This window comes from Microtus oregoni, unplaced genomic scaffold, assembly GCF_018167655.1.
Source record: "Microtus oregoni isolate MIOR12 unplaced genomic scaffold, Mior012 000026F_ref0000081, whole genome shotgun sequence".
NCBI classification, from domain to species: Eukaryota; Metazoa; Chordata; class Mammalia; order Rodentia; family Cricetidae; genus Microtus; species Microtus oregoni.
Genome location: NW_024543085.1, coordinates 30,190,824 through 30,218,353, shown reverse-complemented (window position 1 = coordinate 30,218,353; position 27,530 = coordinate 30,190,824). Strand labels below are relative to the sequence as shown.

Below are 27,530 nucleotides of genomic sequence, written 5' to 3'. Positions count from 1 at the left end.
TGGTGAGTTCCAGGACAGCCAGGGTTATGTTATAGCAAAAACCCACAAAAAAATAAAAGATAAATAAATTAAATAACAATGAATGTAGTTATGGTAGTTCCTTTTCTGCTCCTTTGATACCAATAAAACTGCAAAATCAGCTTAGCAGAGAAGGCTGAATGGAGAATGTGAATGGTTTATTTTAAGAACAACTGTAAGGCAATTACATAGTGAGTGAGTTAAAGGAATATTTGTATAACTAGCTTACACTTAGTAAATAAGAAAAGTTTTAGTAGTCTAAAATAATATTCATAGCCATTTTTTGTGATTTTGCAGGGGGAGTATTCCAGTTTTCTAGTTTCAGGGTTTTTCTTTATGGTTTTCCTTTTCAGGTGTTGATAACACATTATTCAATTTATATTAATTATATGTATAATAGCAATTATTTAAATAGCTACAAATAACTATTTTGTGTTAAGTTATAGAAATTAGGTAAAATTAAAAAAACATGGCTTGAAAACAATCAAAATACACAATCTTTTGGGAATAAGTTTTGGAATGCTTGTAATAAATAAGTAGCCTGAGAAACATGGCATTTTGCTTTCAAATTCCTGTGTGTGGTTAATAGAATAGAAGCCAAATAAACAGATAAGTAAATAAAGGAAAACAGAGAGAAATGCAGAGGGTCTTAGTTGAACGGCCCCAGCATCGTGTGCCACGACTAAGCCCCCTTCCCCCACTCCAGCAGAGGCTGTGCTTTACCCTGAATCATGGTGCAGCTGCTCAGGCCACTCTGTGTCTGCACACCCAGCAGTGTGCCCCCCAGCAGTGTGCCACTCACCAGTGTGCACACCCAGCAGTGTGCACACCCAGCAGTGTGCCCCCACCAGTGTGCCCCCCACCAGTGTGCCGCCCAACAGGGTACCACTCACCAGTGTGCCACCCAGCAGTGAGCCACCCAGAAGCGACAGCAGAGGACAGGAAAACCATCCTTCCTAGGCAGGTGAGCCAACTGCTCTTTTATTCTTATGTGTAAGTTGTAAGATCTGAGAAACTCAGATCTCCCTGAGCTACTTACAGAAGGCTTTGGAGCAGGTGACTTGTTGCCGTCTGGTGATTTAGTTAGCCATTCATTGATGCGGCTGGAAACTCCCACCTTCAGGCCAGCGGTTTCCTGCAAAAAGCCAGTCACCCCAAATACTAAAGAAGAAAAGGTACCTTTACCCAGGAAATCTTACACACTTCAAGGTATCCTTAAATCGGCAATTGTTGATCTTGAGTACCAGGCTGACTGAAGGATTAGCTAGAGAAGATGGAGGAAGACACTCCCTGCCCCTTCCCCAGAGGCGGCAGCACCTTCTGGCCGTGGCCAGCTGTGAAGAGGGGCTGCTCTGCCTGTGTGCTTCACACCTTGCTTGGGGGCTGCATCTGTCTTGTTGTTTCAGTAGCCAGCCTTCCTTTGCTGACATAAGAACCCAGTTTTTTCACCCTTCCAATGTGGACTAAAGCCCAGTAGCTCTCCCGGTATCCTCCAGGTCTTCATCACTAAATCAGGACTGCTGAAGCACCCAGTACTGTGGGCTCAGCAGCCCCCTTCAGTGGGTTTTCAGTCTCTCCAGCAAGCCACTGCTGACCCAGCTTCCACCATATAAGCCAATGCAATACATTCTCCTTTATAATAATGCATATTTATTGTATTGATTCTGTCCCTTTAAAAAGTATATCAGGGGCTGGAGAGATGGCTCCGTGGTTAAGAGCATGGGCTGCTTTTCCAGAGGACCTGGGCTCGATTCCCAGCACCCACACAGTGGCTCCCAACCGTTTGTAACTCCAGTTCTAGAGGATTCTATGATCTCTTCTGACCTCTGCAGACACTTGGCATACACATAGTGCATATATATATATATATGTATATATATTTATTTATACACATATAATAAAAATAAGTCTTTAAAAAAAGAAATATCAGCTTTTATTCCATGTCTCCTCGTCCCATCCTAACCCTAATGACTGATAATTAAATGCAAGCACTTTATTTAGTGGTCCATGGCCACCGCTGAGTACAGAGGCTAGCCCATGAATACAATCTTTATGAGCTTGCTTTATTTTGCCCCCCCCCCCTTTTTGGCAAATCAAAGTGCAGGTTGTACATTCCTCATTGCATTTGTTGTGAATGAAGGCCATTCCTAATGTAAATGGGGAAAATCCACTTTTCAAAACTTGAGATATGAGATGCATGCTCATACCTTATTTGGTGTTCCCGAGGCAGAGGGGGAGGAGAACACATTCCCTCTCTCCCACATGCTCTTGATGTTGCGGACCCCTTCAGCAGGGACAGGGAGATCCGAGGCTGCAGGCTTAGGAGGTTTGGAAGCCTTTGTTCCCTGAAATGTGCAAAGACGCTTTAAGACAGTGTTGAGAAGTTTGTCCTCATAAAATCAGAGCGAGCTGGTCTTACTCAGCACCATCAACTAAAAATATTGTGGTATGCACTTCTATCGAAAGGGATTCGTGGTTTCTGTTGTACAGCTCCATTGCGATGTTGTGATTCTTCACATAAACCATCAGAGCTGGAGCAGAAGATCTTCCAGAAAAGAAACGTGCTTTTTAGGACTCTATCATTCAGGAGAAAGAGGACTCCATTTCCTCAGCCAATTATTTTCTGGTGTTTTCGCTTTTAATGTGCATGTGTGTTTGCATGGTTTGTGTGTATGTATGAATGTATGTGGAAGCCAGGTGTTTGTGTGTGTGTGTGTGTGTGTGTGTGTGTGTGTAGGAGACCAAAGCTCATTCTCAGGTGCTATTCCTTAGGGGCCTTTTTTTTTTTGAGGGGACGGGTGGTTCATGGATTTAGCTAGGATGCCCGGCCAGTAACCCCCAAGAACCTTCTTGTCTCTAACTCCTCAGCACTGGATTATAACGTGTGCAGCCACACCTGGCGGTTTTTATGTGGCTCCTAGGGCTCAACCGTAGGCTCTTTTTGCTTGTGCAGTTGCTGAGTAAACTAGTTCCCAAGCTTCTCCAGTAGATAGGCATTTGTTCTGCTTTGTTTTTAAACGTGTATGCGTGTGTGCTATGCATATGTGTTTGTGTGTGTGTGTGTGTGTGTGAGAGAGAGAGAGAGAGAGAGAGAGAGAGAGAGAACACGTGGAAACCAGGGGTTGATGCCCAGTGTCTCCCTTGATTGCCCTTCACTTTCTACACTGAGGCAGGCTCTCTCACTGGCCCTGCAGTTCACTGGTTCTGCTAGTCTAGCTAGGCAGCTTGCTCCAGGGATTCCTTGTCTCTGCCTCCCAAATGCAGGCTTCCGTGCCTTCAGCTTTTACATGGGTGCTGGGGGTCTGAACTCCAGTCTTCAAATTACAAGGAAGTCCTATGTGATTACACGACCTACTGAACATCTCCCAGCAGAAAGCTTTTAGCACCTACTATGCACGCTAACTTTGGTAGAGTTTGTCAAAGCAAGCCAGTTTGTTCCATAAACCACAGTAAGCTTATATTTCAATAGGATAAATGTCAGTAGCCTGTTAGTACTTATTTTGCATTGTAATAAACACTATGAAAATAATGGATTGTGATTTATCTCAGAAGAGAACACATAAACAGATTTTACCAGAGACTCAGAAGTAGGAAAAGGAATAGGAGGAGGCCTTCATTCTATGCAGAAAAACAGCATATGTAGATGCCCCAAAGTGGGGAAGTTCTTCAAGACTGAAAGGCTGAGGCAGGACAGCATAGAAAATATACTGGAAAGAACAAAGGAGACAAGTAAGAAGGGCACGTCTTTGAGAAACTTTCCCAGCTGTAGACAAAGACAAGCCCAGATGGCTTCTCTATCAGACCTGATCTGTGACTGGTGGTTTAGTAGGGATGAGTTACATCTTCAGTGGTATACAAAAATGTGCCTGTGCCCAGTCTGAGGGCACAGTCTTGGCTTCATTCGTCGGTGCTAGGACCGATCTAACCAGAGAAATTAACTGTGCACAGTTTGTCATGTTTTAGTGGACACCAGTCTTGTGAATAAAATGGGCATTGGTACTTCACTAAGTATTTAATAAATCATAAGATTCCCCTCTCAATCTCTCATGTCATTTGTGAACTACATTCTAGGCATCTCTACTCTGAGTACAAAGGAGAGGAGAAAAAGAAAGTGAACCCAAACAATTTACTTCACTGAAGATGCTCTGATACAGAAGGTTAAAGCTGTTGCTCAAGTCTACACAAAGAACATAAAAGCATCACATCTTGATCAGTGATGTTAATCTTTTAGTGCTTCGGATGAGAAAGACACATTACTTCCAAACAAAATCAAATTCCCAAGTCAACTGAACAGTAAAAAGAAAGTTGGTAACAACATAAAACTATGATCTTTTTACTACTAACCAACCAGTAAAATGGATGATGATGAACACAGGTTGGTTCTCATCTTGCTGTTATTTCATGCTACCATATTTATTAGTAGGACGTTTCCGCAAACAAAATTCAAGATGTACTTGTGACTACCTATGATGCATATATCCGTCAATCTATCCATTAGCGACTAGAGAGAAGGCTTAGTGATTTAGAACACTCGCTGCTCTGGCAGAGGACCCAGATTCAGTTCCCAGCATCCACACGGTGGCTCACAACTATAACTTCAGTTCCAAGGGCGCACATACGTACATTCAGGCAAAACATTCATACACAAAGAAAAATCAGACTACAAGTGTTAAAAACAACCTACTCAAAAGTCTCTAATACATCTTTCTTACTGTATTTCTTCATAGCTAGTTACGGAGATCATTATTAATATTGTACTATTATCAGGGTGCCAGACTCATTCATCACCCTGAAGTTTCTGCGACCACATATGTAATCCCAGCCTGTTTCTGTTTGATGGGATTGTGACCAGGGAACAGCGCTCACCTCGATTGCGTTGGTATACTGCTCCAGCCTGCTGTCAATCTTGGAGACTACTGCTGCTTGATGCGTCGATTTGACACCACTGCCAAGTAAACACGGACATGAAAACATGAGTCAAAGGACATCTCTCCGTGTGTGTCACAGCTGATGAGTCTCAACTGAACAGTCAATTATAGTTACCTTTTCTGCGCTGACTTATTCAAAAACTCTGCTCGTTCCTCTATCTGGAAATAAAAAAAAGAAGAGAAGAAGCTGTGTGAATATGCACAAGGAAAATTATGTGCAAAGCCCTAACACTGGGATGCTCTGAAGCCTGACAGACTGAGACACGACCGAATAGAATCTGCACCGATGTGCCTTTGAAATACCTTGTGAGCACTTCTGGAAGGCAAGGCAGATCCAGAGTGGCACAAGTCTCTCCTGTGGTCCTACTTGATGGCCTGTAGCTTACCCACAGTGCCCTTTAGCCACACCACTCCCATTCCTGAACCTGGTAAATGAAAAACACCACAGAGCATGTGAAGGCACTCCAGTGATGTGCACAGCAGCCCAGATGGGGAGAAAAGTAGGAATGATGTATTTGGCACTGAGGAAGTGAAAGGAGGACTGGGAGAGGATAAAGAATACAGAGAGAGAGGGGCTGGGGGGAGATACTGAGTTTTGGAAACAAGAAACCACCATACATAACACAGATCAATGCCATATTAATTATTCATATACTTAAATCTCTATCACCTGTAATGGCTTTTGGGATGGGTCCTTTGGAAGCTAATTGTGTCAGGAGGGTGGAGTTCTCGGGAATGGCATTAGTGCACTGATGAAAAAGACAAGAGAGCTTGCCTATTGCCATGTTCTCTGTCATAGGAGGAGACAGCAAGAACGTGCCCATTTGTGAAGGAGGGGGAGAACCTTTTCCAGAATCAGCAGGGCTGGCATACTGATGACCTTGCACTTCCCAGGATCCAAAATTGTGGAAAACAGATGTCTACTCGGATTAGCTGCTTGGGTCCTACTGTGTAGTGTAGACTGTCCTGGAATTCTTGATCGTCTTGCCTCAGTACCCTAAGTGCTGGATTGACAGGCATGCACCATCACACCTGGCAATGATAACTGCCCAGTCTACAGTAATCTGTTTTATTCACCCAAACTGATTGAGAGAAGGCATCATTTAAGTCTGTCAACCTAGGTCAGGTCACTACAGTAGATTCCCGGACAGGATCAGCTATGGAGTCTTTCAGCATGTGTGTTCCTTGGCAGACTAGGGGGACAAAAGGTCCTTTAAGGAGAAAACACACTTAGTAGATTAGGAGAACATAGAAACAAAACATTTAAATGTCAGTGGTGGGTGCCAAATTAAAGATGGGAACACGATGCCACATCTATAAGACAAAGTGGGGGCTGGGGAGAGAAGCCTTTTCAGAAATTCTGATATTTAAACTGAGTTTTGTAGTTTATAGTTTCCCCAGTGAACTTATGAAAGTGAGGGGAGGCATACATGAACTAGAGGGGAATGTTTTTTTTTTTTTTTAACAAGTCAAATACTTAGAGACAAGGGATGCCGAGGGCAGTGGGGAGCACACTGCAGTGCAGTACCAAGGAGAAATGAGACTTGTGTTGTGTGTGTGTGGCTCTGCCAGCATCTTACTGACTCAGGTTGTCCCGCTCACCTCAGCTGTCACACTCCCGTTCCTCCTGAGTAGTTAATTCAGCTTGACCTCATTTTCTAATCTAGTTAGGACTCACCCTCCGCTTACTGACTTCTGCTGGGAAATGCCTTAACTATCTGCTTTAAATTACCAGTTTGTGTGGAGTTCATGAATTAAATACTGCACAGCATTGAAGGAATTTAAGGAGGGAAGCTGGCTGCCCCTGATGACAGGAGGCAACAGTACGGTCTCAACAGACTCAGGGAAGAGATAATACTGCTGGTTTTAGACGTTAGTTTGTGTATTTTCTTTACTTCACATTCCACATCTCCATCAACAAACTACAACAAACAACATCAGAGACCTTTAGATTTACTCTATGTAAAATTTATTCTCTGCTTATATTATCATTCATTGTTACCATAATCAAGCAATGAGAACTCATAGAACTGCCCAGACTGTAGAGATCATAAGCAATACACAAAATATACCATTTAGTACTATTTTGAGGTCAAGATTCAGATGTACCCCTCCTGTGGGCACTACACAATAGCACCTGTGTGTCAGAGGGCTTATAACTGAAGCTGCAGCCTCGCTAGCTACTGGAATTCCATTATAGGATAAACTGCATTTAGGAAAATCTCAGAAAACTCTCTAAGAAACATGCCATCAAGACAAGGGGCACATGGTGTATTCCTGAATGCTCATCTCTATTATGTATAAATTAAAAATGCTCTAGTCCTTTCTATGCACTGACTAAATGACTATTGACTTGTGTAGTTCTGTAAGAGAGAAGACAGAGGGGGCTTCCTAGGAAGGCCTGAGGAAAATAGAAGGGTGGACTTGAGAAATGAGGAAGCCGAGGGGCTGGGTAGAAAGGAGATGATGATTAAAGACTGCTGGGGGGAGGAAGCCCCAGGTTCTCCAGCACTCAGGGTAGATAGGATCTAGTCTCAGTGAAGACTGCCCTCACATTATCAGGACGGTTCAAGGAAGGCTCAGCTTGGGAGAGACTTTAAGGAAGGAAGGGAGAACATTGTTTTCTTTGACTATTTGTTGATCCATTAATAAAAGAGCTGAACTGGGGACAGGCTGCACTCTGGCAGAGATAGCCAAAGTAGAGGGAAGTTTTTTTTCTTATTGGTTGGTTGATGGCTGTTTTTGTTCCTTTCGCTTTTGTCTTTCTGCTCCTTTTTCTATACCGGTGATTTTCAAGCCGTGGTCAGCACTGTTCACCATGATGGTCCCAAACAACCAAATGAAAACATTTTTTATGGTTTTGCATTTGTTTGAGACATGGTTTTATTCTGTACCTCTGGTTGCCCAAGAACTCACTAGGTAGGTATCCAGGCTGGCTGGCCTTGAACTGATGATCCCCTTGTGTTAGCCTTCCAGTGCTGGAATAACAGTGTTACTACGACCAGCCTTAAGTACTCTTTATTTGTGAGATTTAGTTTTTAAAATATTTTTTTATATGTATGGGTGTTTTGCATGTATGTATGTCTGCATTCATTGCCCATGGAGACCAGAAGACATGTTAGGTCCTCTGGAACTGGAGTTACAGATGGTTTCTGGCTGCTGAGTGGGTGCTAGGACCTAAACCCAGGTCCTCTGCAAGAGTAACAAGTGTTCTTAACTCCTGGCTATCTCTCCAGCCCCCACTTTTAACAAAAATTTACATCATTAAGGGTTGAAAAAAAACATTTCATGACATAATTATATGAAATTCAAATTTCAGTGTTCAGAGATGGAGCTGGCCTACTGTAGGCCTTATTGTGCTGTGCTCTGAGGGCTCACTGGCTGGGATGTTGCTCCCTTTGTGAGTCCTGAATCATTTCCTGTGAGACCGTCAGCTATATTCCCATACAGGGGCAGCAAACTTACTTTGCACTTTTCTTTCTCACGGTATGTAGCACAGATTAATTACATTATAAATATAGATATTTAAAAATAAATTCCCAGTTGCTTATATTGGTGTGCTGGTTAGTTTTATGCCAACTTGACACAAGCTATAGTCATGGGGAGGAAGGAGCCTCAGCTAAGAAAATGCCTCCATAAGATTGGGCTGTAGGCAAGCCTGTAGGACATTTTCCTAACTAGCAGTTGATGAGGTAAGGGTCAGTCCATTGTGGGTGGCACCGTCCCTGGGCTGGTGGTCCTGGGCTCTATAAGAAAGCAAGCTGAGCAAACCATGAGGAGCAAGTTGATAAGCAGCATCCCTCCATGGCCTCTGCATCAGGTTCCTGCCCCGTGTGAGTTCCTGTCCTGACTATCTTCAATGATAAACAATGAAGTATAAGCCAAATTGATTTTTTTTTAAAAAGAGTAAGTCTTGGATTTTCCCACAGCAGACCCTGAGATGAATGGTCAAGTACAAAAGTCATGGATTTCCTGCAACAAGGATACGTTGTTTTGAGAAACACGTTGTCCATTGGATGATTTTGCTGTGTGAACATCATGCTTTGACCCTACTGACAGAAACTGAGACACTTACTGAAGTAATAAGGGCGGCGACCATGTCATTATTATGTACCAGTATTGTGCATCTGGACTATGACTGGCCAAATTGTTATTACCCAGTTCACAATGGTACTTTGGGAAATATAACTGTAACCAAGCTGGGCATGGTGGTACATGCCTTTAATCCCAGCACTTAGGAGGCAGAGGCCAATGGGTTTCTGTGAATTTGAGACCAGGTTGGTCTACATAACAAGTTCTAGGACAGTCAGGACTACATCGTGAGACACGGTCTACAAACCAACCAACCAACAAACCTGTGACTAGCATTCACACTATCATAAAGACTAAGTGAGATTATTTGAATGCTGAGGGCTCCTGAAACAGCTCATTTGGTAAAGCGTGTTTCCCAGAAGCATGAGGACCTCAGTTCAAACCCCAGGTTCCAATGTAAAAAGCCAGCTGGGGTTGCATGTGCTTGTAATTACAGCTCCGAGGACCTGGAGACAGGTAGTTCCAGGCTAAGAGGAGAATCTGACTCAAAACAATGAAGGCAGGTGGCTTCTGAGGAACAACACTTGAAGTTGACCTCTGGCTTCTACACGCATGGACATCTATGCATACACATCCCCACATGCATGTGTTCTCCCCACAAACACAAACATTCTGACAAATAGGTAACAACTGTAAAGTGGAGGTGACTGGCTTTTGGTCCTTTTCACACGGGAGCCTAGTTGAGATTTGACACTGGCGTTGACCATTATTGATGGTTCTAGTCTAGTTAGGCTAATGGTAGATGAAGACAGGCTAGGGATGTTGAAGGTTCTCTGAGCCATCACTCACTCACTCACTCACTCACTCACTCACTCACTCACTCAGGATTCCTCTGTAAATATTTATCAGATACCTTCCATACATAAGGTACCATGCTGAGTGCTCAAAGCAAAAGAGAGACTTGGTAATAAATGACCAATCGAGTCTGCTGCCTTCCCCCACAACACACATCTCAACCAGCCCACAGTCTCCCTGACCAGTCCTTGTTTTACTCCTTCTTTTCTTCTGGACAAGAACTTCTTGACTTCTTAACTTCAGAGTCAGGAGGTCTGCTCCATGAAGGCAATATTAACCTAACGCTCCTGGAAAAGGACCTTATCTAAGTTGCATCTCATCTCCTACAGGAATAGCTTTGCAGTTTGCACCTGGACTAATTCCAGTTGTTTTGCTTTTAGTAATCCCAAAATTAACATAAGAAGTAGCTGAAAGAGTCAGCGTTCAAATGTTTGTAGCCCTCTAAAATTCATATGGTGCTGTCTAATCCCCAATGTGCTATCTAAAAGGTGGGGCCTTTGGGTGGACTCTTCATGAATGGGATTAATGAGCTTCTTAAAGAGGCCAGAGGGAGCTTGCTTGTCCCTTCTTTTCCCTTCCACTATATGTGATGTGGGAGTGATTTCTTATTAATAAAGAAACTGCCTAGACCCATTTGATAGGCCAACCCTTAGGTAGGCGGAGTAAACAGAACGGAATGCTGGGAGAAAGAAGCTGAGTCAGGGAGTCGCCATGATTCTCCCACTCCAGACAGACGCAGGTTAAGATCATTCCTGGTAAGCCAGCTCGTGGGCTACACAGATTAATAGAAATGGGTTAGATCAATATGTAAAAGCTAGCCAATAAGAAACTGAAACTAATGGGTCAGGCAATGTTTAAAAGAATACAGTTTCCGTGTAATTATTTCGGGTAAAGCTAGCTGGGTGGCGGGACACAGCCCGCCGCTCCGTATTTCAACATATATGAGAATAGCAAGAAAGTGTCATCTACAAAGAACCAGACACTGAATTTTCTCGTGCCTTGATCTTGGACTTTTCAGCCTCCAGAACTGTGGGCAATAAATTTCTGCTGTTTATAAGTTACCAAGTGGGGAAGAGGTGTTAATTCAGTCTGCATGACAGAGCAGCCATAGTTGCGGACCTGACCTAAGTCCTGCTACCCCGAAACAGAATGCTAATGTACTTCCCCTTCAGTTTACCTTTGATAGAAAAGCTGTTTGGATAATAAATGTGAGTGATCTTCAGGATTTAAATGAACCCCGAGGCTCCCTTCTGATATCGCTGTGTGAACTGTGCCTCAATTATTCCCACACCTCTGCACTGGTCCGAGAGATAATTTATGCCGAGGCTAGACCTCGACAACCAAGTCAAAGATGATTTGATATTGTAGCCTAAACATATTAACACAGCACAGCAAAGATTTAAATGAAGCAGAGAAATTCTTGGATGATGAAAAAAACGAAGCGGCTCCAATCGCATTTCTATGATACTGGAAGAGAAGTTTTATAAGAATTTCTGGGAGAAACATACCTTGAGAGATGAGCCTTTGGGGGTGAAACACTTGAATGGCTTCTTGTCCTCGGACGAGCCATCTTCCGGTATCTTCTGGCGTTTCTCAGCAGCTTCTGCCCTTCTCTTTTCAATCTCTTCCTTTAGCCTCCTCTTCTCTTCCTGAGAGAAAATAGCAAGCATGTCACATCATCTGCTTCAAGTGCCTCAGTTTCCTCATTTATAAAACAGAGCCACAGCAGTCACCGAATATCCTGACAACTAATTTAGAAAAGATGCGTCTGAAATGTTTAGACTGCCATCCTACTCAACAAGGCTTCCCGAAAGCTGATCTGTTACCATCACCACCTTGTAGGCCACTTAGCAACAGCCTTCCACTTCTGAATATGGAAGTGACTATGAAGGCTTCCTCTACCTGCCTCCAGGAAGGGCTGTCAAGGTGGAATCCTTTGTGCAGAAAGTGTTACAGATCTACAGCACCAAGCTTGACAAATTGAGTGAGTTCCATAGGTTGAGATGATTTTGTGGCAGTCCCTGACTCAACTGAAGACATTATTTTAGGCGGTGTGACAACCTGAGAGGATGCTGATATTGTTCCTCAGTGGGAAGGCTACGGACGATCTCATTAACCCTCTGTGCTTTTGCCCCGATCTAGAGAGCACCCTGTCTTCTATCAGGCTAAAGCTCAGGGTTCTGATCAAGTCGCCTCTGTTCTTTAAGAGTGATTTTCTGAAAGACTGTTTCAGACTGGGCGATTAACTGGGTGTAGTGGTATAGGCCTACAGGGCTATACTTGGAAGGTAGGAGCAGGAGGATCAGGAGTTCAAGGTTAGCCTCAGCCACATAGCAAGTTCAAGGTCAATGTGTAACACGTGAGAGCCTTTCTTAAAATAAAGAAGAAAGAAAGAAAGAAAGAAAGAAAGAAAGAAAGAAAAGGGGAGAAGAGAGAAACAGAGAGAGACAGACGGGAGACAACAAAACAAACAGAATGGATGAAGTAGCTCTGTAGGAAAAATACGTGCTATATAAGTATAAGGACTGAGTTCAATCCTCAAAATTACCCATATACGGTAGTTCACATTTGTAACCCTTTACCAGGAAGGCAGAAACAGGTGGACCCCTGGGGTCCCTATTTAGTTAGAAACTCTGTCTCCAAACCATAAATAAAATAAAAGAAATAGTAGCTGATGCCTGAGAAACAATAGTCAAATTTGACCTCTGGCTTACACACACACACACACACGTTCACACAGATACACATGAACACTTACACACAAGCAAAGACACACATACGCACACACATATCAGAATAAAACATCCCTTATATCGTATCATTAGCTGTTCCAAAGGGCCAAAGGATGAAGTAAGAGGGTTCTGGGCTTGGTGGAAGGATGGACCCCCAAACCTCTCTAGATACAACCCACTGCTTCCGTCCTGACATCCCCTTGTCAGCAATGCCATATGGCAGTTCCTCCTTTGACTGCTTGCAATGTGTCAGCCACTGCGAATACAGCCATCTACTTAGTCCTCAGAAAAATCCTGCAAAGTAGGTACTATTTCACGGATGAGGAAAATAAGACAGGGTGGCTCAGTGCTGTCCCAAGGTCCCAGCTTGTAAGTGGCAGAGTCAGGTCCGTCAGATTACAAACTTCCGCCCTCGCAATCAGGCAGAGTCAGGTCCGTCAGATTACAAACTTCCGCCCTCGCAATCACTTTCCAGCTAGAGGTCATGGCCTGATTGGAAGCCGGAGTTGGAAGAGACACTGGAATAGTTTCTTCCAATCTTCCCACCCGACTTAGGAAACTGTATAACATCCACGTCAGAAAAATCAGTGAAAATCTTTTCAAGTATTTTGAGGGGCTAGGAGCTTGGGACCTGGAAAGTTCTAGGCTCAGGAGTTGGAAAAGCAGGGTGCCCACGCTTATATCATCACTTATCCTTCACGCATCTTCAACCAGGTCACTCTTACTATTCAATTCCTTGTTTCTTTCCCCATAAAGTAAGAAAGCGCCCCAGGATGGAAGAAAAGAATGCACCCTGTAAACTATAGTCATCTAAGTTGTAGCTGACTTAGCTGGTTTTTCATGTGCTCAGGTCAAGTTTCCCTCCTTGTAACCCGATCTGCTCTGTGTGAAGAATGAAACAAATGCATTGCTAACAGTGGCAGGGGTCCGTGGAAGCCCAGGGTTGGCTGCCTTGCTAACAGTAGCAGGGCTCCAGTGCAGCGGAAGCCCAGGGTTGGGTGTATTGCAACAGTATCAGGGCTCCGGTGCCACGGAAGCCCTGGGTTGGGTGCATTGCTAATAGTGGCAGGGCTCCGGTGCCGCGGAAGCCCAGGGTTGGGTGCTGGTATAAAGTAGTGGACAAAGCAGATATCGTCCTAGCCTCTGTACATTCTAATCTTGGAGAAATTCGGGGGTCAGGGAGACGGCTCAGCAAATACCAGGCTGTGGCAGAAGCCTGGAGACCTGAGTCTGACCCTTGGAACTCATGTAAAACGTGCAAGGAGAAAAATCAACTCCACAAAGCTGTCCTCTGACTACCACACACAATACACTGCCACGCATGCATATCATACACATCAGTGATAATAGTAACATCTCTGCAAAGCCTCCCCAAATATTAGATATCATGTAATAACTGTGTTTTTCTTTTCTTTCTCTTTTTATTTTGTTTGCAAGGAGAATTTCTCGATGTAACCCGGGATTGGACTGAAACTTACTGTAGAGTCTAGACTGGCCTTGAACTCAGGAAACTAGTGCCTCAGCCTTCCCAGCAAAAAGATGGCAGGCATGAACCCACCACACCCACTCTGCTTCCCAGCTTGGAGCTTGGTTCTGTGGTAGGTGGCAGACCTCTCTTCTCTCAGAGTCCCTGTTGTTCTTCACTGAGAAGCTATATAAGACAATAGGCTCAGTGGGAAAAGTATATAAACTCCTCTGTGCCTCAATTTCTTCATCTAGAAAATGGGGACGCAAGTACCCAGGGTTCAGAGACATGCAAGTTTATCATCATAATAAATGATCGTTATTGTTATTGTGAGATAGGGTCTCTCCTATAACCTAGGCTAGCTTCGAACTTGATAAGTAGTGATGGAGGACTTCTGACTCTCCTCCACCTTCTGAGTGCTAGGATTACAAGGGTGTATGTACCACTATGGATAGAATCTAGGGCTTTGTGCATGCCTAGCAAGCGCTCTACTTGACTGAGCTACCAGGTTTGTGATTGACACACTATATATTCAAGAGCGCACTCTCAGAAGAGCAGCAGGGGACTACAAGGGACTGTTCCTCTGGGCTACAAGATCATGGGCCACCCACGTAAGGGTTTAGGGATCTCTGAGTTTCCCTGGCTGGGCCAGGCAGCCCTTACCTCTTCTCTAGCTTTTCGTTCAGCCTCCTCCTGTTTCCTTTTCTGCTCCTCTTCCTCCAGGACCTTCCTCCTCTCTTCCCTCTTTTTCTTCAGCTCTTCCAGCTCCAAGGCTGCCTCCTGTTGCTTTTGTTTGAGTTTTTCAAACTCTTCGCTCTCAGTCTCCCCACGGCGCCGGCGCAGCTCCTCCAGCCTCTTCCCGGCTTCCACTTGTGGGGCCCCTTCGGCTTCCTTGTCCCCACCGGCCCGGCCTCCTCCGGGGCGACTGGGGCTGAGGGAGGAGGAAAGAAAAAGCAGTTACCTGGTTCTGTCTTGCAGCCCACATTGGAAGGAGGACAGTGTCTGACTGTGGACACTGTAGACCCAGGCGCCTGATCCTCACACCAGCCCTGGGGTTGGTTGTGGGGATCTACATGGAAAATAAGGACTGCACGAGGGCCTCTACTGCTACAGCAAAGTAAAAATGGTGCACCGAATGTGGGCAAAACATCCCATTCCCGGGCAACCCTGAAAATAATACTATTTTGTATATGATCCATATAGATCACTTGGCACATAGGCAGAAGAATTGAAGGCAAGGTCTTGAGATGGTGGAGCTCCTATATTCGTAACAACATTATTCACAAGAGCCAGGAAGTAGGAGCAACCTGAGTCCAATGTAGGATGAATGGATTAGTAAAATGTGGTACATCCTCGCCATGCAATGCTTACTGTTCAGCCTCTGAAAGAAATACCGACACATGCTACAATGTGGGTGAACTTGAAACTATTCTGCTGAATGAGACAAGTTAGTTAGAAAAGGACAAATACCTCAAAATTCCACTTGTATGAAGAATCTATAGCAATATCAGATTCGTAGAAACAGAGAGTGGTGGTTCTCTGGGGCGTAGGAGGTAGCCAAGGAGGAGCTGTGTGTGAGTGTGCAGTCTCAGTTCCTCAGCATGAAAGGGTTATGGAGTGGAGAGCTGCTACAGGCCCTCGGGAATGCAGTCAACACGATCAAACTGTAGTTTGTTTGTTTGTTTTTGAGACAGGATCTCTCTACAGGTGGCCCCTAGCTCAAACTCATAATCCCTCTCCCTCAGCCTCCTAAATGCTGGGATTGTAGGTGTTTACCATTATTTGGGCCTTATTGTTTCATGGGGGAGTTAAATCCACTAAGGTATATCTGTTTTGATAGAGCTTCTGGGACATTTTTCTTATCCAAAGAGTTTATTTCTACCCTCTCCAACCCCAATACATCTGGAGTATCCTTTGTCAGGATTTAAAACTCTAAATTATTACAGATGTGGCGTGATTAGGGCGGTTACCGGAGATCAAAGGGGTCAGTCATTATATCTTATAAATGTTTTCAAATGTATCATCTCCTTTCATAGTCATAACATCTGGGCCATTCATAAAATAGGAATTTTATGAATAAGGTGAGAGAGATAAACAATTTGTCCAAGCTGTAGAAAGGAGTTGAGGGCTAGGGAGGTGGCTCAGTCGGTCAAGCTGCTGTGCAAACAGGAGGACCCATGTACAAAAGCTGGGTGTGATGAGAAGCAAAGCTACACAGCCTGGAAAGCCAGCCCCGCCTACTCCCGATCAGTGAGAGACCCTGCCTCAAAAACAAGATGGCTGTCTGGTGAGGACCAACAGAGCATACTCTGCCTTTACTAGTGAAGTCACACAAGCTGGGTCGTCCCTGAACTGGACTGGAAGGGAATCTAGTGGTTCCCTTGAAGGCTTTGACTGCAAGACAGAGATGTGGAACTGCTTTTGTTCAAATACTTACTAATGTACAGTGAGGTCATTACTAACGAGATCCAAACCCAACCCCTTTGTCTCAGGAACAATGAATCACACTGTTTAATATTTATTCTGTGTCAGGGATGGCACAACGCTTCCAGCTACGGAACAAGAGAATGAATGAAACAGGGCGTGGTTGATGACACGCAGTGCACAATACTGATCTTATTTTATACACCTCTTGCTTTTGAACACAGAGGCAGTGCAGAATATACTGTTTCCTCTGAGTCAATGTTTCTCAAGCTTCAGGTTTAAAAAAATCAGTTTAGTAAAGTGGTCTCAACATTTTAAATAGTGAATAAGGTGTAGAGGTAAAGACAGTACCGTGTGCAACTTGTTTTAGCTGTAAACATGTATGTTGGAAGGGCAGGGTCATGGTATAAATTTGTTACTATGGGCTGAGATGATAAAGCATAACAGGTTCTTGATGGTCAGAGGTGAGCTCTCATTTTGAACTTGCACGAGGTTCAAGGATTTCTTCCACCCTTCCATTGCTCTTCATGTGAAGGTCTTTGCGTTTTTGGAAAGTAGTCGGTGTGGACAAGAGGACAGGCCTATGGAACCTCCTCTGGGATCCACTAGGTGTCGCTAAGTCTTTATTTTGTGTAACCAAAGCATTGGGCGTGAGGCTCCAGTTCAACAGTCACTAAGTGCAGGCTTGGGTTTAGCTGGCGTTAGAAAGCTGGCTCCTCAGCACTGTCGTGCATGGTACAGGACCACTGTAAAATATGCACCTCTGATCGCATTCACTCATATGTATATTGTATGATCCTGTGTGTGTGAGCTATCTTGAGTATTATATACATAGAAAAATATCTGGAATAAATGTTACTAATACTTGAATTAAAAAAATTCTAACCTTAAAAATGAAAAAAACAAGTCAACTTTTACCAAAATGAGATTAAGACCTTGGCTATACTGCCTCTGCTTAAACATGCTGGTAAGCTTGTAGTACCAGGGTGGTATATGGAAATACCCTCCAGAAAGTTCTGCCCTATCTTTGGCTTTTTTGGGCTTAAGGCACATCTGATAACAGGCTTTTGCCCATGAAGAACATAGCAGCTTGCTTTTAGCTCAGTTGGTAAGTAAGCATCTAGTTAAAGGCTCTTACTGTTCTCCTCCCTGTATATGGAGCACAACATTCTCTACTCGTATGGGCATCAACTCCTAGCAGACATGGACAAAAATAAATTACATTGTGGTAACTAGTTTCTCTCACTTTTATATATATATATATATATATTCCTAAAATGGGAAATGAAGGCAAATTTACATAGAGGACTCTTACAGTCCTATGGGGAAAGGCTGTGCTTTGGTTTAACCTAATGTGCCCCAAGGTTTTGGATCACAGAATAATCCAAGCTTCATGAAACACTGATTTACAACCTTTGTAAAACTGAACTCTTAAAAATGGTGCCAAGAGGGGGCTGGAGAGATGGCTCAGAGGTTAAGAGCATTGCTTGCTCTTCCAAAGGTCCTGAGTTCAATTCCCAGCAACCACATGGTGGCTCACAACCATCTGTAATGGGGTCTGGTGCCCTCTTCTGGCCTGCAGGCATACACACAGACAGAATATTGTATACGTAATAAATAAATAAATATTTAAAAAAAAAAATGGTGCCGAGAAAGGTTTGTAGGAAGTTATCTGGACCATCCAAAGCATGAACTAATGATATTAATCCCAGTCATAGTATTTCTTAGTACACTGATACCACATGAGCATATTGTCAAGACATGGACACTAAGCATTATATGCCTTGCTGTTATAAAAGAAGAAGAACTAGAAGAGGATTAAGCTGTGGTTGAGCAATGAGTTCTGGTCTCCTGCTAGTGACAGGGAGACAGGACCTGCTGACTATATCTTCAGGACAAAGGGAAGAATGCTGTCAGGTCAGATCCTTTTTGTCTGGAGGTGCAGGACAAGGAGACCGAGTCTCCTCCCACATGTGGGAAGACAGCGACTGTTGAGTATCACGACTTACCTGAAAGCATTCTCGGTTTGTTTAAGCTTGTGAGTCATGAATTCTCCATTCTGTGCCTTCACATCTGTAAATCCCTTCTTTCGATCCAAGAAGCTCTTGACTTCTTCTTTGGGTTCTTTGTCCTTCTTAATCTTCTCATCTTTGATCTAACCAAGGATACACATCAAGAAGATAGATAACTATAAACATCTTACTAGGTTTCGGCTATTACCAAGGCCCCAACTTTTAAAGAAGTCTTTTGACATAGAGCAAGCATCCAGAACATGATGTAGAAATGAAACTAAGAACATTATTGGAGAGGAAAAAAACCATAGTTCTTTGGCCTGTGAGCCCAAACCTGAACCTTAGTTTTAGGAAGTTAAGATCCATCGCTGACCTCACTGGGTTTTTATTTAGGGGAGCAGAATTGTTATTATGTTTGGAAACCACCAAGTTCTAGGAATTCCACCTAAGAGTAGTTGCTTGCAGGTCCCACTAAGAAGAACAAATTACAGGTGTGGTTTTGATGGAAGAGTGGCCGTGTAGCTTGGCCAAGTTTCTTCTTGGCTAAAGGGAGCATCTTTGATAAGAGCCTAAGAAGGAGGAAACAAGAGAAAAACCAGCAGGTGGTGCAGATCTGCCCGTTCTGGGGGGTGCAATCCAGGCTTTCGGTCAAATGAATAAGGAATCCCAAGGAGGCAACACATAACCTACATTTAGGGGAAGGACTTAGATTGAAGCCATATAAACGGTTCTAGGGTGCATGCTGACTTCCACAGTGGGAAAGAGTTAGACCACCAGAAGTGGGTTTGTGATCGTCATGTAACATGGACAGAAAGGATATGCAGAGAGCAACTGGGAGCTTTAGTTATTTTTGTGGGGTTTGTGTTGTAAATTCCTCATGGTGGACAAAACAGATTATTTCAAAGTGGCTTTTAAGGTGGGCAAAGAGTTCAAATTACTATCTCATCCATTCTTAAAATGTGAGCAGGAGAGCATGATGTCCATTGTTCTTTTCAAGACAGTTGCACAGATCTAGGGCTCTGCAGAAACACTTGGAGGAGGAAAGGTAGACCAGGGCTTCTCGGCTGTCTAGAACTTTCTCCCTTTACCTGACCACTCAACTGCTTCCCAGTGATTCTTGACCCCCCCTGAACATTTACCCCTAAAAGGCATGTTTTACAAGGTCGAACGTGGTTTCACACATTACCTTTTATAGTCCTTTGCCTGATGATTTTCCTTAAATGGTATTAAATCACTGCGGGTGGACTATTCACCAACATTGGTCTAGCTGAGACTTTGATTTTCCTCCAAGGTGGGGTATATGTGGGTATCCCTTAGTTATGGTGAAGAGGGAAGCTGTAATGTTGCTGCTATGTCCTCTTTGGGAGATGTGTCTGTAGCTAAAGAGAGTGTTTTAGTCTAGAGCTGTTAGCAATCCAGCTTCTCTGGGAAGCTCATCAAGACATAGCTGGATAAAATGATCCCTTCCCAAATCCCATCCTGTTATTGCCCTTTTGGTCCCTGGTTAGGGTCTGAGCAAAGAGAAGGAAGCTCAAAGCCTGTATAGCAGTGTGGTCATGTGGTCCCTGCCCCCTAAAACACATCAGTATTCACTGAATAAGCAGAAAGAAAGAGGATAGTTCTGTTTTGGCCTGCCACTGTCATATAGAGGCCCAGAAATCATGGACTAGAGTTCCCACCCCAGTTAATATGTTATCTGGAAATACAAATACAGAGGTGAAGGTTGCTATTTCCAGGGTAATTGAGATAAATTCTGAGTCAAATCTCGTGGCTTATGGGGCAATAGCATAGGTGAAGTTCTTTTAACTCTTTTCTTCTATTTTTCAGTCAGAAAAACTTGCATTTCCCCAAAATACATTTCAGATTTCTTGGCAAAAAAATTCTTCAAATAGATTTGTAAAAGAATAAATGTTTACCAGAAGAATGACCTCCCGCCCTATTTCAAGCTATGCCTCTGTTGGGAAGAGTTATGGTGGGTGGCCTGCTCGTCCTCTCAGGGGGAAACTTTCTTAGAAACATTCCTAATCTAATAATGATGACTTGGGTTTAACTGAAAATTATTTTTTCCTGAGAAATTAATTAAACAACTCTATAGGATCTTCAAATTTTAGTTTAAAGAATACGATGGATTAGAGTCTATGGCAAGTTCACGGCAAACCCATGGCCTTCTGAGCCCCTGGGAAAAGAGCTAGTTTTTTTAGGGAGGAATGTTGCTCCAGGTGGTCGGTCATGTATACTGAAAGAGTAAACAAGCTTCGTTCACAAGCAACATGGGTGTGCTCCCAAGACAGCCTCCAGACACCCCACTGTTTGGATGAGACTCCAGAAAGCTGGGCTACTTAGTGGGAGAAAACATGACCATGTGCAGGAATTTTAGGGGGTGTTGGAATTTAAGAGGCATGGCCTTAAGCTAGAGACAACTCAAAAGCCCAAGGGAGCAAGTGGACCCGCCTGAACAGGAGTCTCTGTCATGCTCCTCTGCATGATAAAGTTCCAGAGTAGCAAGAGTTGGCCGGGCGTCAGCTACAGCCTTTCAGACCACAGTTAGCGCACCTTGGTTAGCTCCAGACTCCTGAATTCTCATCTGGCTCCCTGTTCCCCACTATGGGTGTTCTCCTGACTCTGTGCTCCTGATTCACAGACAACCCCGACCTTCAGCAGACCCCAGAGATCCCAGACCCCAGCCTGGAGTGACTGAATCATTCCCCAACCAAATTCTGGGGCGCATCTGCAGGCTAAGGTTCAGGTGGTGTGGACCTGGGTGACAAGAATATCAGGTTCAAAGTCATAAAAAGACTCTCTGCTAGAAACCATTTTTCTGTGGAAGGCCAAGGGAAAAACCAAATAGATACCAAGTGAAAGATGCAAAAGAGACAGCTTATAGTCGAGGAGGAAAGACAGAAAAGTTCATTATGTCTCAAGGCTGGAGATTGTCTGCACCCCATGACTGCAGCAGAGCTCAGTTGCTGTGGAGGAAGACGGGGGGGGGGGGGGGGTATTGTTTGTTTGTTTGTCTTTTAGAGCACTGGAGGGAATTTGGGAAATGTTTCCCCTGGAAGGTCAGTGGAATGTTTGTGTTTATTTGTGGTCAACCTATCTTGCTTATGCTGTGTGGATTCCTGTCAGGCAAGCAAGGTTTCTGTTAGCTTTTTGTGACAAAGAAGAAGAAGAAGAAGAAGAAGAAGAAGAAGAAGAAGAAGAAGAAGAAGAGGGGGAGGGGGAGGGGGAGGGGGAGGGGGGAGGGGGAGGGGGAGGAGGAGGAGGAGGAGGAGGAGGAGGGAAAGGAAAGGAAAGGAAAGGAAAGAAAGAAAGAAAGAAAGAAAGAAGGAAGAAGGGGTTGTTTAAAATGACTGAATCATGCAAAACCGATTTAAAGTTTCCTACCTAGCACAGCAGTCCAGCTAGCTGGGAAGAGGGGACTCTATCCATTCAGTCAGCAGTTTGTCTGTGCAGTGTTAAAATGTTAAGATGGACCTTTGGAAAAGCCTGGTTGGAGGAGATTATCTAGACTGGCGTAAAAACGAAGCCAGAAATGATGAGAACTGGAGTGTGCTGTGGGGAAAACTGGGGAAGGGATAATGGCAGGGCTGGGACCAGCTGTTGCTGGAGTGTTTAATCAACACCTCAGACTGGGCCTTATCTGAAAAGAGGCCGATGAACGGCTGGAGGATGAGAATGAGCCTCTTCTGACTCAGACACCCTACGTGGGCATGGGATGCTTTGGCCATTAAAAGTGAAATCAGTAGCTTGGGGAAGTGAATTAACTCTCACAACACTGGAGGGTGTTCACTACAGTCTCCCCTTCCCATATTTCATCGCTGAGTTGCAAATTTCACACCGTCTTCCCATGTAGGAAGATGTTCCAGTGTGCTCGGCTGCCTCCTTAGCTGCCCCGTAAAGCATCTCGGTCATCAGCTTTTGCACTCTCTCCCTCCAAAGCCAGTGCTCATATTCAAACCACAATTTCTATTAAAAACAGAGAAGAATAAAAGTCTAAAAAGCCAGTGTAACATCCTGTATGAATGACATGGTCTTTCTTCTTATACAAATCTTACAAAGTCACCTAAGAAAACCACCCTCTCGCTACTTAATACAGCCATCTATTATCCACACATGGAATTTTCTTTACAGTTCTAGATTTTCTTAATGGATGCTCTAACAGAGAAACGTAGCAAGAATCCGTTTGGGCCAGTATCCAATGACTACAGATCACTTCATCAGTCTCTTGGGCAACATAACTCTGGCATTTCTACTGCTGGTGGTTCTGTTTTACTATATCCAGACTACTTGAACTTACTGGATAACGTGGCAATTTGTAGTGCCACTTGAGGCTAGCATGGTCAGGACAGTCAGGACGGTCAGGACGGTGGGCTTTCTGCGTGGCATTATATGCTGGAGCGCTGTGGCCCTCAGCCTGTGGGAGCCTCATTTCCTTACCTACAAACACCCTGGTGCCTGCTCCCCTGTGTGTGTGTGCACCTCGTAAATGCAATGCAGAGGATTTGACCAAACCTTTTGAAAACCATACATCATCTTCAGCTTGTCAATTGTCTACTGCGATTTAGGTTGGGGGAGGGTGAATTTTCTTGAAAAGGTTAAAGCATTAGTCAAAGCCAGCTGGAAAGAGTTCATGATTGAAATGCAAGCAGAGGAGGACTCACAAAAAAACCAAAGTCACACTGTAGGGGAGGGAAACTGGAAAGCCTGGGGAGCAAGGCTGTCTAAGGGCTTGACTGTAACACCCATTAAGAAAGACAGTTTGTATGAGAATTACTGTCTACATGCCCTCAGATGCTTTCAAGTTCATCCTTTTATTTTTTTTGAACTACCAATTATCAAGTATACATGTGTGTGGGGCTTGAGTGTGTATGAATGTATGTGCACATGTGTGCATGTGTGTGGTATATGAGTGTGTGTGAATGTGTTTGTTCAAGTGTGTGTGTGTGTGTGTGTGTGTGTGTGTGTGTGTAAGGAACAGGTTGATTTTGGGTGTTGTTCATGGGTCACTACCTTAATTTTTGAGACAAGATCCCTTGCTGAAGCTAGAGTTCACTGGTTGCCTGCCCATGAGTCCCTGCTGATAACCCCTACTGATCCTTCTGTCTCTGCTTCCTTAAAGTGCAATTATACACCCCCCTATGCCATGCCCAGCTTTTTATGTGCATGCTAAGGAACGCTAGTACCAAATTCAAGTCCTCCTGCTTGAATGACCAGCTCTACTCAGTGGGCCATGTCTCCTGCCTGGTTAATTAGTTATGAGACGCTCTCCACTATCCTATCATTCAGTGATTCATTAGACCCCGGGACAGGGGTTGCAGTTCCTAGATCAGCTCCAGGGATGCCGCTCTGTGTGTGACGCTCAGTCTGGTTATTCGTAACAGCATTTACCTCTTCCTTTTTGGAGGCGGCCTTGTCATCTTGGGACTTTTGAGCTTGCCCTTTAGCTCTCTTTTCTTCATCCTTTTCCTTTTCAAGAATGGTGAAGGTCACTCAGGTAAATAGAAGCCCTTTCTAGCTTGCAAGAGTGAGAGGGTGCTCAGATCACTCTGCGTGGGCTGTGATGTTTCCGTGGTTGCCCTAATGCCATACTCACCCCTGGGTGCCCATGGTACCTGGTGCTAGTGGTTCTATCAGCAGGTGTGACATGTCTCACCCCACCCTAGTTTTTTCTCCTGTGGCTTCCGTTGTGCTCACTGAAATCTAGCATGACAGCGTGTTCCAGGTGTGTGTCTACATCCTGCCCATGTTCTTCTCAATTACAGCCAGGTGCATGAGCCCTTGACCCAGAAGCAGGGGTGAAAAACAACATTGGCGCGATGCAGTGACAATGGGTTCACTCTGGAAAGGTGACCGTGCAAGCGTGTCTGTTTCCTTTACAGCGCTTACAAGGGGTTTTTAATGCAGCCTTGCAGACAGAGAAGAAAAAAAAAAAAACCTCACAAAACTGTATTTTTACACGTCATTTCCTAACTACTATTCGTATCCTTCTTAGAGCCCCGTAAACTTGTGCTGCCCTCATGGTGAATGGAGCAAACTTCATGCTCTCAGTCGTCCATCAATGGCTAACTGGCACTACCCCACCGAATGACTTCCTGCAAGTCTACATTAAACCCGGGTCTATCTACATGATGGCAAGCCAGGCTTTTGAAGCTGATGTTTTTGTTGGGGAAGGAGTTCCAATCGTTTCCTTTCACTCCTTTATTCCAGTTGATCTCAAAGGATTTATATATTTTTGCCTTGCTGCTAGTGTCTGAACTTAATCTTTATTTCTACTCCCCAACCCCTTATTCTATAATTTAAAAAAAAATTACTATGGAACACCAGAGCAAGGTGAGACGTCTGGGCCTCTTGCCTCATGTATACCCAGGAAAGATGTCAGAAAGAAGGGGTGCAGATGCAGATGCAGAAACAAGCTGACACAGCCCCACCACACATTCATCATCTTTGGGTTGATTCATTTTTTCATAGCCATAACACCCAAGCCCAGAGCAATTGATTCCTCTCCGGTTGGCTCATCAATTTGGTTGATTGATTGCATACTTGGCCGTGGTTCGATTGCGTCATGCTTGGGTGTTGCTATGGCCTAAAAAGAATGAACACCTCGCCAAATGATCAAGCAGGTGAGGGGAAGTGCAGGAGGGCCTCAGCCCGCCCGTTTGGTGTGCATCGCATGTCTCATGAGACGCAGGCATCACACAGTAGGGGCGCAGTGCGTACTGTACCTGCTGCTTCGGGACAGCTGGCTGAAGTCTGTCTTCTTGTCCTTTCCTTTCTGCTTTCTCAACCCCCTTCTCGCCCTTGTCCTTTGCTTCCTGCTTCTCGCTCCTTTGTTCCTCTAGCTGCTTTTTCTGTCTTTGCTCCTCTAGCCTAGCCTTCTCCTCCTCCTCTGCCTTGGCCCTCTGCTGCTCCTCAGCCATTCGTCTCTGCTCTTCCTCAACCCTTGCCCGCTCCTCGGCTTCCCTCCTTTCTCTTTCTTCCGCAGCTGCCTTTTGTTCTGCTTCAATTCTTGCCTGTTCCTCTGCTAGCTTTCTGTCCTGCTCAGCTTTGAGTCTTTCTCTTTCTTCTGCTTCCAACCTCAGCCTCTCTGCCTCGGCTCTCTCTCTCTCTTCCTCTTCCATCCTTTTTTGATGGGCTAGCTCCTCTGTGTCTTGTTCCCTCTCCCCCTCTACTTTGGACTCCTCCGCACTGACTTGCCCGTTTTCCAGTACCATTACCACAGCTTCCTCTTGGGTTTCTGGTGTTTTCTCTTCTACCGTCTCCTCTACCTGATTTTCGCCAACGCTCCCTCCCTTCAGCTCCTCCTCCTCCTTTTCTTCTTTCTTTGTGTCTTCAGCATCCTGATGGCTGTTCTTCTGGTAGGACTTGGTGACGACTTCTGTTTCCTCCACCTCATATCGTCCTGGACGACTCTCCCTTTTCTCTTCCTTCTCTGCTGTTTCATTTTCTGCCGTGTCATTTTGCATACTTCCGCTTGGGACGGACAGACTGGCATCTGTTACTGTTGGATCAAACTCCTTCTGATGCTCTAGGGCTTCCTGGAGGCGTTTCTGGCGTCTCTCTTCACGCCTAGCCAGGCGCTCCAGTAAGGCAGCCTCCTCATCACCTTCTATCTGAGTGTTCGTGGTGGCTGGCTTAGACCCTTCATCAGGAACACTGGATGACAGAAGGAACAACACCAGAGACAGTTTGTCGGTTAATCGGTCATCCAGAGTCACCCATAACCAGAGCAGATGCCAGCAGTATCTAGCTCACACACCCCTAGGTGTTACCACTCTATTCTTGCTTGTCTGACTTCCAACCAAGCCTAACCAAGTCTTTGTTCTTGGGCTTTCTCAGGTCATTGTGTCTCCTCAACTTGCTGTAAGAGTTTTGGATATTAATGTCACCCAACAGAACCTGAGGAACAGCATCAGATAAACACTTTGGCCTCTCTGTTTTGAAGGATAATTCTACAGTCATGGCTCTTACTAGAGTTACGTTCCAAATAACCACAGTGGCCACTTATCCCCAAAAGCAACCTTTACATGGTTGCCCCCCACACTTACCTATAGCCCTACCATTGTTTCCTGGGATTACCTTACAAACTACTTGTGCTTAAAACACGATTGCAGAATCTGGGTCACTGTGGATCCCAACTATGCCAAGGATCAAGTCAGAATAATGAGTGAATTCCTTGAGCATCATAGTTTCATATTCAAGCCATGTAGTCATTCCTGATCTGGATTGGTGGGACCCAGTTCTTTAGAGGGGGAAGAGGATGTCCAGTGGGGAGACTCGGTATTTATTTATGCCAGCAATCTGCACTTTGGAGACATCTAAGCGTCCTCCACAATTCATGGAGTGATGACTGCCAGCCAAGGATGGCATTTCCTACCATCTGCCCTTCTTTGCACCTGGACCAGGTAACCAATGAAATGGGGGTATAAATGAGGCACCCAGGCCAAAGCAATTGAACAGGTGCATATTCTCTGTGCTCGCCAGACTTTGGATCCTTAGGGTTCACAGAGTCATAGGGGAAAGAAAGACAGACAGACCCCTGGGGCTCGCTGACCATCAGTCTAGCTGAATCAGTCAACCCCAGGCTCAGTGAAAGACCCTGTCTTCAGAATAAGGTGGACAGCCAGGTGTGGTGGTGCACGCCTTTAATCCTAGCATTTGGAAGACAGAGGCAGAGGTATCTTTGTGAGTTTGAGGCCTGCCTGGTTTATATAGCACGTTCCAGGACAGCCAGAGATGCACAGTGAGACCTTGACTCAAACAAATAACAACCAAAAATAAAAGTAAGGTGGAGAGCACTTGATCTAGTACACAAGAATATCCACAATGCATTAGGTTACTGTATTATAATACTGAAATTGCCTTAGCAACTATATTATCATAACTGATCGAACTGACCTAACTTCTTTATATAGGTTTCCAGGAATAAAAAACTTTTTCTCCTTCTCTCCAATTGGTAAAGACCGGATAATCCAATGTTTATTTAAAAAAGAAATGTAAAATCCAAACTGTAGCATGTCCGTCATCTCCTCACTCTTCCAGGGTGCTGGACACTGCCCAGACCAAG

General features: G+C 44.5%; 1 protein-coding gene across 5 annotated transcripts in view; it reads right to left on the bottom strand.

Moving 5' to 3' along the window:
- Nucleotides 1-27,530, bottom strand: part of Cald1 (caldesmon 1) — a 195,418-nt gene that overhangs the window by 9,071 nt on the left and 158,817 nt on the right. For 3 of the 5 annotated variants that reach the window (XM_041675484.1, XM_041675486.1, XM_041675487.1), the window contains 9 exons: nt 25,189-26,119; nt 23,855-23,932; nt 18,464-18,609; nt 14,694-14,961; nt 11,342-11,482; nt 5,062-5,105; nt 4,885-4,963; nt 2,226-2,363; nt 1,058-1,153 (listed from right to left, as the gene is read on the bottom strand). In XM_041675484.1, coding sequence (XP_041531418.1) covers nt 1,058-1,153; nt 2,226-2,363; nt 4,885-4,963; nt 5,062-5,105; nt 11,342-11,482; nt 14,694-14,961; nt 18,464-18,609; nt 23,855-23,932; nt 25,189-26,119 — 1,921 coding nt within the window. The remainder of the gene's footprint in view (nt 1-1,057; nt 1,154-2,225; nt 2,364-4,884; nt 4,964-5,061; nt 5,106-11,341; nt 11,483-14,693; nt 14,962-18,463; nt 18,610-23,854; nt 23,933-25,188; nt 26,120-27,530) is intronic. The other 2 variants (XM_041675488.1, XM_041675489.1) reach the window with 2 other exon arrangements.